We start from the raw sequence: 21,729 nt of genomic DNA, 5'->3' as shown, positions 1-21,729 counted from the left end.
CCCATATGGCAGTATGACTTCCAGAAGAGTTCACATAAGCTGCTACCTATATGTTAGTCACACAAAAGGAACTCTTCCACCACTAGTATATATTTATCATGATACAGATAGTACAAGGAACATGCTTCAACTTAAACCAAGTGTTCCAACTGAATGCCTCCCACCCGCCGCTTTCCCACCCCTGCCGTTTAAAATCTTGGTTAAAAATTGCTTGGCACTCAAAGAGCCAGCAGTTCTCAAATGCAACTGTGGCTTATTATTACCTGGAGTGCCTGATGAAACACAGATTGGTGGGCCCCACCTACACAGCCTGTATTCAGTAGGTCTGGGGCAGGTCATAAGGGTACATGTCTCACAAGCTCCTAGATGGTACTGATACTGCTGGTCTGAGCCTGTGAGTAGCCAGGACCCAGGTGAGGGCTGGATCCCTGGGAAAGCCGTGTGGAGGGTGACAATGACCCAGGTCCTCCACTCAAACCACTGGAGTTCTAGTGCTGTCCGCTTTCAAAGTGCGTGTGTGTGTGTGTGTGTGTGTGTGTGTGTGTGTATGAATGTGTGTGATGTGGTAGGGGTGAAGGGATACTGTATTTAAAACTCATGATCCACATGAGACTGTCTGAAAAAAGATGCAATCTGCTCATTGATAAGATTTTGAAAATCACTGACCTTAACTCGCCTGTTCATTTTACTGAACGGGAAATCACAGCTTAGTGAAATGACATGTTCTGTGTCACACAGTCCAGAACACCCGATTATTTAAAATCTTACAATTCCATTCTGTTTTTAAAATGTAAAAGTCATATATGAAAAAGACATCCTCACTCTTAGGGTAAGCCCCAGGAACAAAGTGAAGGTCAACCATGTCAACTGCACACAGCAAATTTTTATACATAAAAAAGTGTTTGGAGGCCGGGCGCAGTGGCTCACACCTGTAATCCCAGCACTTTGGGAGGCTGAAGTGGGTGAATCACCTGAGGTCAGGAGTTCAAGACCAGCCTGGCCATCATGGCGAAACCCCGTCTCCACTAAAAATACAAAAATTAGCCGGGCATGGTGGCAGGCGCCTGTAATCCCAGGAGAATTGCTTATAACCTGGGAGGCGGAGGTTGCAGTGAGCCGAAATTGCGCCACCGCACTCTAGCCTGGGCGACAGAGCCAGATTCTGTCTCAAAAAAAAAAAAAAAAAGTTTGGAAATTGTGACTTTACACTCTTGATTTCCTCTCCCTTCACCATCTGCCCACATATACACACAAACACACACACACACACATATTATTGGGACTACTTAGGTCTTTTAAAATTAAACAGTGGATCCTCATCAAAGCTTTTGTTTTTTACTCTAAATTCACCTAATTATTTCTATAACAATACTAGCAGATAACCTAACTCCTTTCTGAGGGGCTATAACTGGCTGAAAATTGAAGGATTTCAGTTAGAAAACTGGATCCTGACTCACTGTATCCCACTCAATAACTTCCTTAAAATATTGTGTGCTTTGGTTTTTATCAAGAATAAAATGGAAGAAATAAACTTCCCTCTCACTCAATGAAGAGCAACAGAAACTTCTTTTGCTTCTGCAGTGAAAGGCAATGTGACTATTTTAACTGGGTTTTGGCCACAGAACAGGCTCAAGGCCCAGCTCTTGCATAATACTCCGTACACAAGAACAAATTTTTCCATTCCTGTCCTTGAACATCTGTGGACTTGATGCCCAAGCACTGTTCTAAAATCAAATGCCGGGAGAGGAAGAGAAAAGGAAGGCAAAAACTCTTGAAATATTTTCCCCTAACTTATCTGCCATCATAATATGTTGGAGAGACAGGCAGGCTTCATAGAGGAGGTGATAATTGAACTGGCTCTTGAAGGCCTGAGTTGGAGTTTGCTAAGCAGAGGAACTGGAAGGACAGGCCAAAAAAGGGGAATGAGGCATATTCACAAAATGGGGCAGAACATAGCATGTCTGGTGGGGAAATGTGAAGGGCCACAAGAGGTGAGTATGTGTCATATCATGCAGTTTAGACTTTATTCTCTAGACAGTGGGGAGCACCACAGAGGTTCTCAAGGAAGGGATTAAAATGTTGAGACCTATTTCACTGTAGCCACAAGAGAGGATGCACTGGAGAGGAAAATGAATAATCACACATCTTAAACCATAAGATGGCCCTTCTGGGCAGTCTCTTAAGGTTCAGAGGGAGCAAAGAAAATCCTAAGAAACATATGAGGAGACACCAGGGACCATGAGAAAGGAAGTCCCAAGAGGCTGTGCACCAGAGTTCTTTCTCACTCAGAGCTGGAAGTGCCCTAGGACGAGGTGACGAGGTGATGTGTGAGATCCGGTACCAATTCCACCAGAGAGGACCCCAGGGTATCCATACGTTTCTACCCAGTGGCAACCTTTCTTAAAAGAGCCTGGAAGTGTCCAGGCACGGTGGCTCACGCCTGTAATCCCAACACTTTGGGAGGCTGAGGCCAGGAGTTGGAGACCAGGAGTCAAGGCCAGCCTGGCCAACATGGCAAAACCCCGCCTCTACTAAGAATACAAAAAAATTGGCCGGGCGCAGTGGCTCACGCTTGTAATCCCAGCACTTTGGGAGGCCAAGGCGGGTGAATCACCTGAGGTCAGGAGTTCAAGACCAGCCTGGCCAACATGGTGAAACCCCATCTCTACTAAAAATGCAAAAAATTAGCCAAGCATGGTGGTATGCGCCTGTAATCCTAGCTACTCGGGAGGCTGAGGCAGGAGAATCGCTTGAACCTGGGAGGCAGAGGTTGCAGTGAGCTGAGGTCACGCCATTGCACTCCGGCCTGGACAACGAGAGTGAAACTCCGTCTCAAAAGAAAAAAAAGAGCCTGGAAGCAACTTTCAGAGATAGTGGTCCAGGAATGCAGGGTTTAGCTTTCAAAATGTAAGACGGGTTTAAGCAAAGGAAGCCACTTCTGGCTTAAAAGAGAAGAAATGTAGGGAGCTGGGGTGAGGGGAATGGAGCATGAAGGGAAGGGAAAAGGCTGCCAGATGGAGAGTAGAGAGATGCCTATTTTGAGAGGCAGCTATCTCAGATGAGAGGTGATCCCATAACAGGAGTCCTAAAGATGAGAGAGACAAGAATATTCAAGTCATAAGGGTTACCATTATATTAAAGTGTTAAGAACTAAGCAAGGGTATTTTTAATATTTAATAATGGAAATTAAAATGCCCATTTTACAAAGTGAACATGGAAATTCAGGGAAAACTAAAAGGAAATAGTAAGTAACAAAGCCCAATTCTAAGCCAAGTACTGTATGTCTAATACTAAAGCCCCAACTGTTCTTAGCTCACACCACACCATTAGCTCCAAGGGAGTGCAAGAAGACAGAGATCCCATATTTCCCAGAGTGTACTAAGGGACTCTGTCATGCCTGTTTTCCTGAAGGTAACAGTAAATGAAAGGGGAGGCTAGCCACAGAGCAGTTTCCTTGAGCAATGCAACACTTTGTTCCAGGAAAAGGAAATGGTACAATAGCTTTGTGTGTTCAAAAAGAAGGCTTGCTCTGGAAAACAAGGCAATTAAGAAAACAGGACTCATTTAACAATATTTACTGAGTACCTACTATGTGTCAGGTACAGTACTAGAAGGAGGGAGAGAACGATGAATAAAACAGATACAGTCCCTATTCCATACTGTGTATAACTTGGTTAACCATCCTTATTACTATGATAGTACAATAATTTTCTATCTTGGCTGATTATACATTATCCCCATTGGAGGTTTGATTAAAAAAAAAAAAAAAACATGAAGTCAAAAGTGGTATGAAGATTCAGATTTAGTAGGTCTAAAATGGGGTCCATGAATCTCTATTGTTTTAAAGTTTCTGAAGCATAGTTAACTGAGTGAACTAGACCTCAAGAGAGAAATTAAGGTATCCCCATCTTTTTAATACGTGTATTTATGTTAACATGTGTTGTTTGCTTCTTTTACATGTGCTTAGTTTTACCACAGGACCAGGCACAAACTTAGTCTTTTTTTACAGATTTGTTTTTTGTAAGTGGTAAAAAGGTAAATTATTCAAGCAAATTAACTCAAAGGCAAAGGAATTATAAAGTAAAAAGAAGGAGGCCGAGGTGGGCAGATCACCTGAGGTCAAGAGTTTGAGACCAGCCTGGCCAACATGGCAAAACCCCATTTCTACCAAAAATACAAAAATTGGCAGGGTATGGTGGCACATGCCTGTAATCCCAGCTACTCAGGAGGCTGAGGCAGGAGAATGGATTGAACCTGGGAGGCAGAGGTTGCAGTGAGCTGAGATCACACCACTGCACTCCAGCCTGCGTGACAGGGCAAGACTCCATCTCGAAAAAAAAGTAAAAAGATTTCTCTCTTCTGGCCATGAGGACAATTTAACCTAAGTAAAACATTAAATTAAAACACACACACACACACACACACAAGTCACATGTTATGGTTAAGTATATATTCTATTCTTGTGCAAACCACATATGAACCTATTAGGTTTATCATACTAGTATTAAGTATAGTTTTAGATTAATCAGGTGTCACTGTAAACTTAAGAATCAGTTAAGCCGTCTGTTTCTGCGGCACAGATTTAGATGTCAGCCGCAGTAAACTCCAGCAGGAGATACACTGTAAGGATGAGAAAGCAGGAAAAAGCCTTTTGGGATCCTAGGAGCCAATAAACACATTTTGAGGCAGACACAACTGAAACATTGTGAGCCACTTGATGGACCCCATGAATAAGAAGTGCTTTATTCTTCGTCTATACTATGTGATTCACGTTTGCCTTTTTGCTTTGACAACCAGGAGGCTCAAAACAAAATATATGGCCCACATCAAGCAACTCTACCAGAACCCTGCTTCATCTTATTAATATTTTCCTTCCCTTATCATCTTTCGGCTCCTTAATGCTTACATTTATTTTATCTGCTTCTTTGTGTCTAAGTCATTTGCCTTAAATCAGTTTCGGTGCAAGGCAAGGTGAAAATTATTAAAGAATGAGTCAAGTAAAGAATGAGTCAAGTAATCATTATTAAAGAACGAGTCAAGAACGAGCAAACCTCATAAGCTCTCTGGACAATTTATACATTCTCTCTCGCTTTTCTTCGGATGAAAATTCTCTTCAGGAAAATCTATTCCTAATTTTTTTGGTATGAATTCTTGTACAGTCATGGTTAAATTGTAACATTGCTAATAAACTAATTTCAAACTTAGAAATTACAGTATCATTTGACTAAAAATTATTTTATATGAGACCCAGCATCTTCCCTTAAGAGCTGTGTAAAAGCCTCTTGAATCTTTGCTTTCTTTTGTACGATACTGATTTATGTTTTGTTTAAGAATTATAAGAATAACATGTGATAATTGCATAGAGTTTGGAATATAGAGAAAAGAATATATAATTCAAATGAAAAGAACACATGATCTATTCACGTTTCACTATATCTTACTATTCCTCTCTCTCAGGCTGCAATTCACTCACCCAAATAACGTAGGGGGAAACGTTGATGGCAATATTTCATTTTACCTAATCTTCCTCTCTTGTCAGAAGCTCTTCCATAGACACTCAAAAATACACAAATTCCATCTTTTTCATTCACAATCACATTCTCACAGACACAGTCCCTGTTTCTACCTGAATGAGATGCAGTAAGGAATCCATAAATTCAACGAGTGTTATAATCAATGAGTGTTATAATCAGATTCCTTACTGCGTCTCAGTCAGGTAGAAACTGGGACTGTGTCTGTGAGAATGCGATTGTGAATGAAAAAGGGAATCTACTTGAAATAATTGATCCTATCTTTAAAAGTTGTTCAAGTCTTTTTTTTCCAGTCATTTATATCTATAAACTCACCTACTTTATCCAAATGCTACCTTTTTTTGCCTCACTTAAGTCATTCTTCCCTATGCCTATAGAAAAAGCCACTGTTTTTCCTTATGTGGCATCAAAATAGGTTCTCTCTAAACTACCTCCAAAACTTCATTTAAACACATAAACCTTCCTCCAAATCAACTGATCTATACCCAAGAGATTCATCTACAAAAAGACAGATGCCATTCTGAGTTGATGTTTCTCTACCTATATGTGGTGACCCTCATTCTTCCATCTCATTCTTGGTTTCTGAACACTTAATTCACAGGCAAAAGGTGCTATGAGACAATAACTGATGCCAAAACTAAACAGAAATATATTTCTGTGATTCAATGATAGATTTCATTACAGTAAGGAAGTAATTACATATGGTTTATGAGGTATAATTATTTTGAGATTTAAACTAGCCTACACTTTTGGAAAAATTATCTTTGGATTTCTTCCACATCTGTCTATTCAGAGAGTGAAACAACAGAAGTAGGCTAACATGAAAAGATTTTCAAATATTTGTTATTAAGTAGAAAGTTGCATGGCATATGTGACCAAAATGTAGTATTTCTGCCATGAAGTATTAATAAAAAATAAACAATGCAATATTCTTTCCTTACCAAGAAATAGATCAAAGAAGGTCTACTCAAATATTCTTAGCAGAGCAACCACCCACCATGAAATAATATCCTCATGTAAAAGATGCGGAAACATCATTTGAGATGTCTCTGTCTTGCTAATTCACTCTATGGCAAACATCTTGAGTATTACCTTGCAAGTCTGAATCATTCGACTTTGGGCTGCTTCTTGCTCGTCGCTCTGTTTTCTTAATCCCGGGACCACCACCGCTGCCGCCTCCGCCACTTCCACCACTGTGGCCCTTCCCATAGCCGTTGTATACTGTTGTGCAGCTGCTTTTGTAGATAGAAGAAGGAGGGCTGTTGAGGCGGTTCTGGCGATCGATCTGGCGGTCTTTCAGTTTTTTGTGTGGAGGCTTGCTGTACTGGTCTTCTCGGGTGATGTAGCTTGACATTCCATAAAATGGTATAATTTCTAAAATGGATGATTACGATAAACCCAAACTCAGTTTACATTTTCAATAATAGATTATTAAATGGTCAAATGATCTGGCTCCTGAAGAAGTCTAAAGTATAAAGGAAGTCTAAAGTAGTACTAAATAGAGTATAATAAATATTTTTTAAGAAAATAGTGCTGGGTGCAGTGGCTCACGCTTTGGGAGGCTGAGGTGGGCGGACTGTCTGAGCTTGGGAGTTCGAAACTAGCCTGGGCAACATGGTGAAACCTCATCTCTACTAAAAATACAAAAAATTAGCCAGGCATGGTGGTGGGCGCCTATAATCCCAGCTACCCGGGAGGCTGAGGCAGGAGAATCGCTTGAACCCGGGAGGCAGAGGTTGCAGTGAACTGAGATTGCATCACTGCACTCCAGCCTGAGGGACAGAGCAAGACTCTGTCTCAAAAAGAAAAAGAAAAAAGAAAATGCCATATACATGATATACATTTAAAGCATTCCCGTTTGTTTCTAACCAATCAAGGAATAATCGATCATTAAGAACTACACTGTGTGTTCAGAAAATTTCCTATATTACAGAGAATACTGAAGACAAGGTTGTTATTCCTAAAGAGCTCATATTCTAGTTGCATTTATAACTGAGTTTGATTTTTGCCTTTCAATATGTTTTCAGTAGTTGCAATACATGAAAAAGTTAGAACAAATAAAATACCCCTATTAAACATGTACTTAGAATCAAGCTACTTTAAAAGTCTACTTATCCCTGTAGACAGAATAGTATTTCTATTGGGAAGTATATTGCAGTCAAAGTTTTTTGTGGCATACAAAAGAGCCAACATTTGAACAAATTTAACTAAGATAATGAGATGACACATTTCCATTTAAAATAATCAAAGCTCACAGAATCAGGGGAAATGTTCAAGGAGGAAGTATAAGGATAAAGAAAAGCCGTCTCTGAAATCTGGTGCCAAACATAATAAGCTGTGGTCTCAAACTTCTCTTTTGGAGTAATAGAAGGCAAGACAAATGTAGAATGTCACCTGACTTTACTATGCACATTTTAAAGTGGCTCAAAAGAAAACAGAAGCCTGCAAGCAATCTTATGATCTCAAGGGGAAAACTTTATGTTAAATTTAAATTTTTATATCAGTTCAAAATTATTTTTAAGTATCAGTAAAAATGACAATGCATAACATAAAGATTGGGTCCTTACATCTTTATAAGAAAAAAGGGTCACCTCTTCTATAGAGTGACAATATAAATTACCATCCAAATCTGAACACTTCTGAGAGCGAAAAGGGAGGAATATCAGTAATTTCTTCAAGGCAAGAGACCTAAACTAGGACTGTCACAGGTACAACAGAAATGTATGGCTACCCTGCACAGTTTAACAAAACTGCTGTCTCAATTACTCAACAGTAAAGCTCCACTGTTTCTTACTGTTAACATAGCTAAAACATAAACAAGAGTCGTTTTGTTAAAAAACAAATCTTCATGAGAGAACCAGTTTGCACTAGAGAACGTGTCAAAACAAATATAATCCTATTCAGAGAGTATGTATCCAAAGAAACTATGTCAAAATATACCAGAAGGATAGTAAATGTTCTAAACACCACGATGCATTACACATGAGATTTAACATATTCACCATGGCACTAATAATCTTTTCAGACATGTTGAAAACTTTTAAAACTCTTATAGTTTAGAAAAATAATATTTAAATTGCTTTTAGGTATGCACACTAAGAGCTAAGGTAAAAGAATATATAAATGGCTTATTTATAAAGGGAAGGGATTTTGTTTTACTGCTTTAATTTGAAATCAATGAAGGCATTTTTATTTGCATACATTATTGCTCTGTGTTATTTTAATGGAATTAGACCCAAATACACCATAAAATGAAGAGACTACAATTTTGCTTAACTCTAATGATGATTTAAATCATACTGTTGTCTTGTCTAAAATTGCAAAGGACAGTATTTACAGAACAGTAACCATGTGGCATCCTACTAACTGACTGCTAAAATAAGGCAAGTCAGACATATACCAGCAAGCAGTGAGTCAGTCACCAAGGCCTTTCATGTCATCAGAGCTCAGATCCAGCCAGAAAGCTCTAAGAAACACTCAATTATTTAATGCATATTGTGTCAAAGCACTGAATACATTAAAAAAAATTACAGCTAACTAAATTTTTTCAGTTCTTATCCAAATGTTTTCATAGTATATCCCCAATACTTGATGTTTTCTTGGTGTGTCGCATGGAAAAAAGATCAAATTGATAGGAAGTTATTGATGCTGCTATGAAATCAAAGTATTGATTTCATGTTTTGCTATCATCCCCTTATACGACATTGTGAAAGCACCTGATTAATTTGAATTATGTCAAATTTCTTTGACTACTAAAAAAACAAATAAACAAAACACACATACAGTCAAATTCTATCCCTAAGTTACAATGGTATATTTCACTTAAAATATCATCTCAAAAAAGTTTTTTCTGTGAATAAGTTATAATGTGAGATGAACAGGGAAAAATTATATATATAAAATATATAATTATAAATAAATAATAATTAATTATATAGAAATTATATAATTATATATATAATTCTTAAAAGTGATAACTTGCTCAAACATTCTATGGTATAACAGGCATTTCTTCTACAATGTATCTAAACCAACATAATAAATGTCTGAAGCAGTAAAATGCTTCCATTCATAGTCAGACTCAGAAGAAAATCACTTTGCAAAGTCCTAGAGGCTAAAGTCTAATTTTACCCTCAATTATCTGGTTTCTTAGTATCCATTTTGATAGAGAAAGCCTTTAGACTAAACCAACACCAAGGTCAAAACTTTAAAAAGATATAATGTTGGTAGCTCTGAGGCTCTTTTCATATCCAGGTAAGTATTTGCCTAACAATCAGTGAAATTGTGGCTGCACTAATGGCTACTCTTACACTAAAAGCAGGTTCAGGAAGGCCACATCAACAGCCAGGGGATTTTTGAGTTCTGCCAACATCACAACACAGAGCCTTTCAGGAAACCTAAAGGTTCTTGAGACTTCACAATCTTCAAACATTGGAAATGGGGCACAAAACACTTTTCAATTTCCCTTTAACTGGTAGATCATATGGATACCAAAGAAACGATGTGCCACAGTTGTACCTCAGGCCACTCTCTCATACAAACATGCTTTCAGGACATGGGAACGATGTCACACTGCCACTTTTCTAAAATAAAAGGTGGCTACCTTACTCCTTGATCTTGTAAGGTGGGGGTTGGGGCCGAGTTTGTGAAAACTGAAAGAAAGAAAAAGAACTAAACCCACAAAGTAATTTTTCCAGGCACCATTCAGGACAAAGGAAGCTAGGAATTCCCCATGAGTCTTACAAACCACCTAGATCCTTTTCTACTATGCTTATTTCACAAGAAACAAAGGGCCGCCTTGAACTATTGAAATGCTGTAGTCACTTTCAACAGCTCCTGACGCCAACGAAAATCTACTCACCTTGCTCACCATATATTGTGTGGGGAAGATGATGCTGGGGAAAAAACTGAGGCGGCATATCTCCAGGTCCGGTAACAGGTGGGTAGTAAGCCGTGTGTGAGTTATGAATAAAATGTGGATGGTGAGTGAGATAGGGAGGGAGATGATGGGTTGGAGACATGGCTGAGGGGTAGCTTGGGGGATAACACTCAGGAGACTGGGGTGTGACCACCACCCGGCGGACTCCAGTACTATCTTCAATCACCTAAAGAAAAACACAAAAGGAAAGAACGCAGTACATATTAGCAGCCTATGAATATATATAGTATTAATAACTTCCACTTTAATTTTACTTTTCTCTTCCACCATAGAAAAAAACAAATGCATGTTGTATTCTGGTTCTCTAGTTCAACCAGTTAAATGAGTTCTAGAAGTAATAACATGTAACTATTAAAATGTACAAAAACAAATTATTCATCAACATCTGATTCTGATCCCATGTAACTTTTTGGAGAGACCAGTATTTGATAATAAATCTTGTTTTAGTCTTAAAATTTTCACTGGCTTCATCCAAGACAAGTGAATTTAATGTATGCTTAAACTGATTTTAGGAGTGACTTTTGAATTTAACTATCAGTTCAGTGGTTTTCCAGAAAGAGGCTTTCTGTGCCACATAAGTACTTTTCGAGGGCTAGGCTTCTAGATATGCCTGACAACATTCCTCCCCTTTCCTGCTTTAACATGCACAGTTCCATCATCATCGGGGCTTTAGGAAACAAAGGGGCATTAACGTCAGAAGCCATAAATGTGCCCTAAGATTACTTAATCTAGTACTGAGGACATGGATGAAACGAGGGATTCTGACCAAAGAAAAACTTAAGTAACCCCAAATCAGTATGGACATTTTTGCTCCCAAGATGTCCTGATGATGAGTGTTGTGAAAGAAGATGCTTGGAAAAGCAACCCGTTATGAGAAAAGCAAGCCAATCAACACTCTATCCATTCTTTTTCCAATTCTTTGTTCACTATTTATTTTTAGAAATGGGATTTCACTCTGTTGCCCAGGCTGAAGTGCAGTGGCTACACACAGGTGTGATCATCATATACTACAGCCTTGAACTGGCCTCAAGTCATCTTCCTGCCTCAGCCTCCAAAGTAGCTGGGACTACGGGCATGCACGACCATGCCCAGCTCCTCTGAATGTTTTTTAATTCATCCAAGAAAAGCAACGAAGACAGCACAATGCCAATGTTTATTGCCTGTGTGGCCAGCGTCACACTACCAGCTCCTATGAGCAAACAACTTTGGTAAAACACAATGAAAGAAATAACTAACACAACAGATACCATCATCAAAAGGTAAAGCTGTAGGGGTACAGAGAATGATAACATGAGATGGGAGAATCAGGAAAGGCTTCAGGGACCTCAAAGAATTGGCAGGGCTGGGACAGCTGAGAGATGGCCTCCGGGTCAGGGCCCTGCAAGGAAGTGGACACGGAGTAAACCTGGCAGTGAGGGCCAGGCTGCCAAGAAGCCATGCCAGCTGATCTAATCAAATGCACAATCGGGCACACACTCTGACAGGAAGTTTTGTTTTTCAAAAAAAAAAAAAAAAATTCTAAAAACCCCACAAAACTGACCTTCTATATTGAAATGGATTTCTCATTATACCTCAGGAGGTTGATCATAGGACAAAATAAAATCACCTAATCATGTCTAAAACATCTTAACAACAACAAAAAACTATACTTAGCTTCATATTTTGAAAGTAGTGCTTAAGCCAGATTGGCAAGTCTATCAATGTTTATGTTATATTTCAGTGTACAAAACAGGTTTAGTTTGAATGAACGGCCATCAATCCTTATGTTAAAAAAACAAAAATCTTTACATTCATTAATAAATCTATCAAAATAAATGTTTCTACTGTGTTAATAGTTCATAAATAAGATAATATTACCTATTTAAAATTAAGATTCCTAGTCAGATGCCTAGGACACAGCTTTTCATGTGATCTTTAATAAATATAATCTCTTCTGGGCCTTGGCAAACTAATCACACTAACCCCATTTATGAATGCATGGAAGCTAATTTACAAGTGTATGTGAAGTGGGTACTTAAACCATGACATTGGAAATTCTCATGCATGTATTGATAATTATCATCAAAGCTTCTTCTATTTTGTCTAAAACATAGAGCTGTACGCTGTTTGGTAGCACACATATATAAATAGCACACGTAGTATAAATACATCATGATTTTTTCCTGCGATCTGACACAAACCTGCATTATCCTACAGTGTCTTATTTCCCTCCTCACCCTCTACTAGCTATTAAGAAAAAAGAAAGGCATATTCCAGATGTTTCTCTTTCATGGAACCTTCATTCAATCCTGGAAGGACCACAGAAGTAAAGTATTTGTTTTCTAGAGGTTTACAATCTTTATTCTTTCATTCAGTGTAAAACTTCCAATAGTCAACCAGCAACATAGACAACTGATGAAGTAGAACAAGAACAGGGCTCTCACTAAATATTAAGAGGCACGCTTTGGACTTTTAAACAAGATTATTTATAATGAAAAAATTTATTTGATCATTTTATCATATAACTTTGGACCTGTTAACAAAGTGGTTTTAAAAAAAATTTATCAAAAAGCACTAACTTTTTGAAGTTTTTTTTTTGAAGTAGCTTTTTGAAACCACAAATTGCCTGTACATATAAAAATTGCTTGACAGCTCCATTTTAAAGTATCTTATTCTGTGGGATTTGTAAAAGGTTTTTATTTACATGTGCATGCATAATGAAACCCTTTTAGAAACCAGTTCTTGACAAACCCAAGCCTGTCTTATCATTAAAAAGATTTATTTTAAAAAAGTGACATATTGGCCCAGCACAGTGGCTCACGCCTGTAATCCCAATACTTTGGGAGGCCGAGGCAGGTGGACTGTCTGAGGTCAGAAGTTCAAGACCAGTCTGGCCAACATGGTGAAACCCCATCTCTGCTAAAAATACAAAAAATTAGCAGGGTGTGGTGGCGTGGGCCTGTAGTCCCAGCTACTCAGGAGGCTGAAGGAGGGGAATTGCTTGAACCCGGGAGGTGGAGGCTGCAGTGAGCCAAGATCGCACCACTGCACTCCAGCCTGGGTGACCAATGGAGACTCCGACTCAAAAAAAAAAAAAAAAGGTGAAATATTAATTCTGAAATAGTAGAAATATAAAAAATATGTGAATATTTTTACCATTTTTCTGTAACATAAATTGCAACATATTTTAGTTATCCAATTCAGCTTTGATCTACATCTAAGGAAATTATGCCTAAGTCTCCCCCAAAATAAGAAAATCTGAGGAGCAATAACAATGCACAAAATAATTGGCAACTAAGGAAACGGTGGCAGTAAGATTCTTTAATAAAGATGGCTCATAAATAAATATATTACTGTAGTCAAATTTAGACATCAGACAGAATTCAGTCCAAAACACCCAAGGCAAAAAAATATGCCTTCAGTCTTGGTAGACGACTATGGAAAAGACAAATTCATTTCCTTTTGTGGTGTAGGAAATTGTGACAATGTCCAGAGGCAGACGAATCACCTGTATTCAATTCAACTATTATTTCCGGACACATACTATGTGCTAAGGACTGGATATTCAAAGGGGAGAAAAAAATAAGTGCTCAACAGTAAGACTCATCCACACAGCCTAAGAATATAAAGAGAAAAATTAGACTAAGTCCTAGTAAGTGCTGTTAAGAAAGCAGAAGTATGGTGATTTCAGAAATCAGAATAAATATTCTTCATCTAAATTTTTTCCAGCTCTATGACTCAACAGAACTGTCACTCACGTATCCTCTCCAGAGAAGCATAGAGCCTTGGAAAAGATCATTACGCTGGGTTCTCAGACTGTCACCTATCATGGGCTGACTTATGTGTCCCCAAATTCATATGTTGACGTTCTGATGCTCACTACTTCAGAATGTGACTGTATTTAGAAACAAGGCATTTTAAGTAGACAATTAAGGTGAAATGAGGTCATATAGGCAGACTCTAATCCAACAGTATCTATATAAGAGGAGATTTACAAGAGACATGCACAAAGGGAACATCATGTGAAGACACCAAAGGAAGATGGCTGATATGGTTTGGCTGTATCCCCACCCAAATCTCATCTTGACTTCCCACATGTTGTGGGAGGGAGCAGGTGGGAGGTAATTGAATCATGAAGGCAGGTCTTTCCCGTGCTGTTCTCATGATGGTTATTTAAGTGTCATGAGATCTGATGGTTTTAAAAACAGGAGTCTCCCTGCACAACCTCTTTTTTTGCCTGCTGCCATCCATGTAAGATGTGACTTGCTCCTCCTTGCCTTCCACCATGATTGTGAGGCTTCCTCACCCACGTGAAACTGTAAGTCCAATTAAACCTCTTTCCTTTGTAAATTGCCCAGTCTCAGGTATGTCTTTATCAGCAGCATGAAAACAGACTAATAAAGTAAATTGGTCCAAGAAGAGTGGCACGTTGCTGAAAAGATACCCGAAAATGTGGAAGCGACTTTGAAACTGGGTAACAGGCAAAGGGTGGAGCAATTTGGAGGGCTCAGAGGAAGGCAGGAAAATGTGGGAAAGTCTGGAACTCCCTAGAGACTTGAATGGCTTTGACTAAAATGCTGATAATGATATGAACAATAAGACCCAGGCTGAGATGGTCTCAGATAGAGATGAGGAACTTGTGGAGCAAAGGTGGCTCTTCTTGTTATGTTTTAGCAAACGGAGTGGCAGCATTCTGTCCCTGCCCTAGAGATCTGTGGGACTTTGAACTTGCAGAAGAAATCTCTAAGCAGCAGAGCATTCAAGAGGTGACCTGGGTGCTGTTAAAGGCATTAAGTTTTATAAGAGAAGCGGAGCATAAAACTTTGGAAAATTTGCAGCCTGACAATACAATAGAAAAGAAAATCCCATTTTCTGAGGAGAAATTCAAGCCCACTGCAGAAATTTGCTTAAGCAACAAGGAGCTGAATGTTAATCCGCAAGACAATGGGGAAAATGTCTCCAGGGTATGTCAGAGGTCTCCATGGCAGCCCCTCTCATCACAGGCCCGGAGGCCTAGGAGGATAAAATGGTTGTGTAGGCCAGGCCCAAAGTCCCCGTGCTGTGTGCAATCTAAGGACTTAGCGCCCTGCATCCCAGCCACTCCAGTCATGACTGAAAGGGGTCAAGGTACAGCTCAGGCTGTGGCTTCAGAGGGTGCAAGTCCCAAGCTATGGTAGCTTCTATGTGGTGTTGAGCCTGCGGGTGCACAGAAGTCAAGAATTGAGGTTTGGGAACCTCCGCCTAGACTTCAGAGGCTGTATGGAAATGCCTGGATGTCCAGGCAGAAGTTTGCTGCAGGAGTGGGGCTGTCATCAAGAACCTCTGCTAGGGTAGGGCAGAAGGGAAATGTGGGGTCAGAGCCCCCACACAAAGTCCCTACTGGGGCACTGCCTAGAGGGCTACCATCCTCCAGATCCCAGAATGGTAGATCCACCAACAGCTTGCACCACATGCCTAGAAAATCTGCACTCAACACCAGCCTGTGAAAGCAGTCAGGAATGAGGCTGTACCCTGCAAAGCCACAGGAGTGGAGCTGCCCAAGACTATGGGAACCCACCTCTTGCCTCAGTGTGACCTAGATGTGAGACATGGAGTCAAAGGATATCATTTTGGAGCTTTAAGATTTGACTGCCCCACTGGATTTTGGATTTGTATGGGGCCTGTAGCCCCTTTGTTTTGGCCAATTTCTCTCATTTCAAATGGCTGTATTTACCCAATGCCTGTACCCTCACTGTATCTAGAAAGTAACTAACTTGCTTTTGATTTTACAGGCTCATAGGCAGATAGGTAGAAGTGACTTGCCTTGTCTCCGATGAGACTTTGGATTGTGGACTTTTGAGTTAATGCTGAAATGAGTTAAGATTTTGAGGGACTGTAGGCAATGCATGATTTGTTTTGAAATGTGAGGACATGAGATTTGGGAGGGGCCAGGTACATAATGATATGGTTTGGCTGTGTCCCCAACCAAATCTCATCTTGCATTTCTACATGTTGTGGGAGGGACTCAGTGGGAGATAACTGAATCACGGGGGCAGGTCTTTCCCATGCTGTTCTCGTGATAGTGAATAAGTCTGATGGGATCCGATGGTTTTGAAAAACAGGAGTCTCCTTGCACAAGTTTTTTTTTTTTTTTTTTTTTTTGCTGCCATCCATGTAAGATGTGACTTGCTCTTCCTTGCCTTCTACCATGATTGTGAGGCATCCCAAGCCATGTGGAACTGTAAGTCTAATTAAACCTTTTTCCTATGTAAATTGCCCAATCTTGTGAATGTCTTTATTAGCAGCTTGAAAATGGAAAATACAATGGCCATTTACAAGCCAAGGTGAGAAGCCTTAGAAGAAACCAACTAATCCTGCTGACACCTTGATCTTGGACTTCCAACCTCTAGAATTGTAAGAAAATAAATTTCTCTTGTGTAAACTACCCAGTCTGTGGTATTCTGTTATGGTAGCCCTACTAAACTAATATACCCCCTCAGAATACAAAGGCTCAATCCAGCACTTTCTTCTACCTTAAGTTCTACAAGCCTTGTCTGATTTAAAACAAACAAACAAAAACTCTTTTAAAAAGTGATACATTTAGCCTCTGTGAACAAACACTGAGCCATCTTGCTCAGGCCAATGAAGAAATTTGGCCTGATGGCTAATAGAAGCCAGGCTGATTCTTTTGATGTCTGTTTTATCCAGCTTAGTACATGTTTACAAAAAATCTTCTATGTGCCTAGTATTCTTGCTATCCTGTGGCCTAGAAACAAGCATAAGTGGCTAGAGAATAAGACACAAAATGTGCAATAGACAGAATCTTTGTCTTATATTAGTGTTTATAAATATGACCGAGAGAATCATTAAAACAAAATGAAACAGCCTGGGGATAACAGCAAGATGGAGAGTTCCCAGGAGCAGCACAGGATGGGAGATGGAAAAGGACATTAGTCAGTGCCTGTGGTCTGTCAGCTGCTTGACATGGGCCATCTCATTCAACTTCCCTAACACTTGAGAATTAGGTATCGGCATCCCTGCTTTAGATGAAGAAAACCAAGGCACAGCATGATTAAATTGTGCAAATGGTATGCTGCAGAACCAAGATTTTTCAAACTGGTGTGTGCACCAAAGTTTTTATTATGTAGAAAATTATACAGAAGTTGTATATTGACAAGTAAATAGGCAAACAATCAACTGTTGAGAATTAGGATACCTGAGTTATTAAGAGATGTGAAAAGGATTCAGGATACAACTAATACTTATTGAATACTGCTATGCTTTAATACCCTCTACCAGAAAGGAGTTAGGTAGAGCTCAAGTTCCTAGAACAGTACCTCATACATAATATAACAAAATCTTACTCATCAATTACTACTATTAATGTTACCACTTCACTAAATCCTGCCAACAATCCTGTGAGGCACATACATTTACAGTTATCCCCATTTTAGAAATAAGAAGAATGGTGCTTAGGGAAGTGAAGGTAATACACTCAAGGACACGGAACTGGGTAAAGGAGGATCAATTTTGTGTACAAGAACTAAAATGGGGTTGAGCGCGGTGGCTCATGCCTGTAATCCCAGCACTTTGGGAGGCTGAGGTGGGCAGGACACAAGGTCAGGAGATCAAGACCATCCTGGCTAACATGGTGAAACCCCGTCTCTACTAAAAATACAAAAAAACATTAGCTGGGCATGGTGGCGGGCACCTGTAGTCCCAGCTGCTCAGGAGGCTTGAGGCAGGAGAATGGTGTGAACCCAGGAGGCGGAGCTTGCAGTGAGCCAAGATCGCGTCACTGCATTCCAGCCTGGGTGACAGAGCAAGACTCCATCCCAGATAAAAAATAAAAAGAACTAAAATGGATCTCCTAAAAACATTTATATTTTTTTTTTGAGGGTTGTTGTTGTTTGTTTTTTTCCTTTTTTTGTCTTAGCTAACAGAAAAGATAGTTCCTCTTACTGAATTGAAATGCTTCAAAGGAATTTTAATAAACTCCTCACTTCCTGAAGCTCTTTCCTTCTACTCTTGCTGGGCTACAAGCCACAAGAATCAAAAGAGAAGCTTGAAAGGCAGGAGGCAAAAGAAAAAATTAAAAAGCCTGCCCCAGATGGCCCAGGATGATCCAGGAAATGGGCAGATTCTGCACGTGGACACATATGAACCCATAAACATACGTAGTGTGATGTGCTGGCAGCCAGTTTGCTGGGGTGGCAGAAAACACTGGGTGAGTTGCCTGGACACAGAAAACTGGGACCAAATGAATCTGTGAAAGTCAGGCTTAGGCTGAATTTCTTATTGCTGCCAACGTGCCTGAAGTGGGATCCCAGGTCATTCCAGGAAGAGACGATGTCTCAGATAAAAGTGAGCATGCGAACAATGAACAAAGAGAAGAACAAGGCTGGTCAATATAAACAAGCCGCATGGACTCAGGGGATGGGTAGGCAGAATCCAGGATTCTCCCAACCAGGCTGGTGCTCACCTCTCCCCTCTCCACTCAGCACCTCTATCCTGTAGCTTAGACTACACATCTGTCTCTCCCACCCAGCTGCAAGTCCCTCAGAAGCAACTGGGCACACAGAAGGCTTTCAGTAAATGTTGGTTAAATGAGTAAATGAATAAGAAAGCAAGCCAAAAAAAAAAAAGTTAAGTATATCTGCTTAGATTTGGTATCTGCCAAGAATATTAGCACTTCATTATTAAAACTTTTCTCCATAACTCTGGTAAATAGCTGACATCCTATTCTAAAATCTCAAAATCTGAATCCAGTTAATTTTATATCTATCATTCCTGATCTTCTTATTTTAAATAAGTGTGATTTTATCACAAACATTTATACAGAAAGATCAAACATCTCCAATGTTAAGTTCTACTTTAATCCTATAGGAGGCTGAGCAGTTTTATTTTACTCACCAATCAGGAGTGCAAACGCATCGGTACTCACTTTCCCAATTTGCACTAACTCTTCCCTCCGCATTTTCTAATATGGTAGATAATATAAAAAAGGAAAGGCAAGCTTGTTCTTCAGGTAGGGTAGAGATTTGAAACATAAGGTCTGTACCTGCCCTAGCCAGTCCCCCTCGTGCTGCCAACTCTCACCACCATCACCCAAGTACCATAAGAAGAAAGAAAAATTAGGATAAAGGAATGTTCCAGGAGCAACAAAAGAGTTTTATATTACTAAGTGGTCAAACATTTTATTTTATAGATTAAGCTACTTGACTTAAAAATGTTAGGAGAGGGCTGGCTATGGTGCTTCATGACTGTAATCCCTGTACTTCAGGAGGCCAAGGCGGGCGACTGCTTGAACCCAGTAGTTCAAGACCAGCCTGGGCAACGTGGCAAAACCTTATCTCTATAAAAAATACAAAAATTTGCTGGGCGTGCTGGCACAGGCCTGTCATCCCAGCTACCTGGGAGGATGATGTGGGAGGATCACTTGAGCAAAGGAGGTCATGCTACTGCACTCCACCTGGGTGACAGAGCAAGATCCTGTCCCAAAAAATAAGAATTAAAAATTTAAAAATGGTGGAAGAATTGAATATATTACCCTAATCTCCAGACTTCCTTTTCTGTTTTCAAATCTAAAGATTAAAAGTGTGGTTGAAAACATCAAACTACTTTTCAAGCTCATTTCTCTTCACATCTGTAAATGGCTAACAGTGATGAAATAATATTTGATATTTGCAAACTTTCATTATCATTCTAAGTTTAGGACCAGCTCCTTTTGCCACAGAACATGATTACTGTTGTCTTCAAAAGGAAAAATAAGTGACTGGTGATGTTTCTAAAAGCCCTTTAAATAATAACAAAAAAGATTATCCTGCAGAGTACTTACAGCTTGATAACAGATATCCTCTTCTGAATCAGGAAAAAGAAAAAGTTCCTTGAAAATTACAATTGTCTGTCTCAAACAGTTTTTGCCAGTGATTAAGTCTAAACATCTAATTTTGTCTGTTTTATAGGTGATCAAAATGAAGGTTTTAGCTAGTCAGTTAATTCACGAACAAAAAGTTCCCAGAGTTTTTATGAGCACTCTCATTTATGTCTAGAAATCTGAAATTTCTCATCCCATTGGTGCTTTTTTTTTTTTTTTTAAGAGATAGGGTCTCACTGTGTTGCCCAGGCTGGAGTGTGGTGGTTATTCATAGGCATGTTCCCAGTACTGATCAGCATGGGAGCTCTGACCTGCCCCATTTCTGATGTGGGCCAATTCACCCCTCCTTAGGCAACCTGGTGGTCCCCAGCTCTCAGGAGGTCACCACATTAATGCCAAACTTAGTGTGGCCACCCTGTCAGCATAGTGTAATACAGCCCAATACTCCTGGGCTCAAGCAATCCTCTGGCCTGTAAGGCACACACTGCCCAGCTGGTGCTTAATTTTTAACCCACACACCAAATGCAGGCAATAGGTAAGGTACAGACTGAGAGGAGAAGGGTTAGCTCCAGTTAACAAATCAAGTGTTGCTGTTCAGGGGAATCACAGCTGAAGGTACTGAAGGTACTGGTGCTTGTCTTCAGCATTTCTGGGTATGAATCTTACCGACAGGCTTTATTTCAGAGGTGATCAGTATAAGAAGACGCTCTCAAAAATGCCAATCCTTCCACGGCTTTGTACATGCCAACACTTTTATACACTCAGAAATAAAGCCAAGCTTCTATTCACACTTATTTAAGTCTTAAATCTGGCAAAGGAGCACAGCTAAGGCATATATAAATGAAATCAACTGTGAGTACTTTACCAGAACACCTAGCTCTTTCCAGGTGCTACTGTCCAATGACAGTAACCCCTGAGGGTTGGACAGGAGAATGGAAACAAATACAGATCTCTGTGGTACCTCTCTGATCCAACTACTTCAGTGAATTATGTAATAAAGACTTTCCAAATTAAGAAGGAAGTCCAGCAAGGTCAAGAGACACATCTTATGAACTGGAGACCCCAGGATGGGCCCTCAGTTAGCTAGCTACAGCTCCACTTTACTATAGCCCAGAGCTGTCCCCAGATAGAGAATCCCATGGGCAAAGAGGAACCCCTCCCTGGTTAGAGGGCTAAGCTTCTCCAGATACTGCAGAGAACCAGGAGGCCTCATCTCAAAGCAGGGGCCCAAAAAAACAGCACTGGGGACTGATGCTGAAAGCAAAACAGCAAATTGATTAACTTAATATATAAGAATCGAAGTGACAACAGCAACTCCTACAATTTGTATATCACTTAATAGTTTATAAAACACTTGGCACAGACCTTGACTTGCATAAAACTCAGAAGATCTAACATAAGCAGCATCACAGTCCTAAATTCTA

At 39.8% G+C, this 21,729-nt stretch overlaps 1 protein-coding gene across 7 annotated transcripts in view; it reads right to left on the bottom strand.

Moving 5' to 3' along the window:
• Positions 1 to 21,729, bottom strand: part of FNDC3B (fibronectin type III domain containing 3B) — a 361,400-nt gene that overhangs the window by 142,240 nt on the left and 197,431 nt on the right. For all 7 annotated transcript variants that reach the window (NM_001132462.2, XM_054550321.2, XM_009239511.4 and 4 more), the window contains 2 exon segments: positions 6,624 to 6,905; positions 10,393 to 10,636. In NM_001132462.2, coding sequence (NP_001125934.2) covers positions 6,624 to 6,905; positions 10,393 to 10,636 — 526 coding nt within the window.

Source organism: Pongo abelii, chromosome 2 (assembly GCF_028885655.2).
Source record: "Pongo abelii isolate AG06213 chromosome 2, NHGRI_mPonAbe1-v2.0_pri, whole genome shotgun sequence".
Classification (NCBI taxonomy): domain Eukaryota; kingdom Metazoa; phylum Chordata; class Mammalia; order Primates; family Hominidae; genus Pongo; species Pongo abelii.
This window is presented reverse-complemented; position numbering and strand designations above follow the sequence as displayed.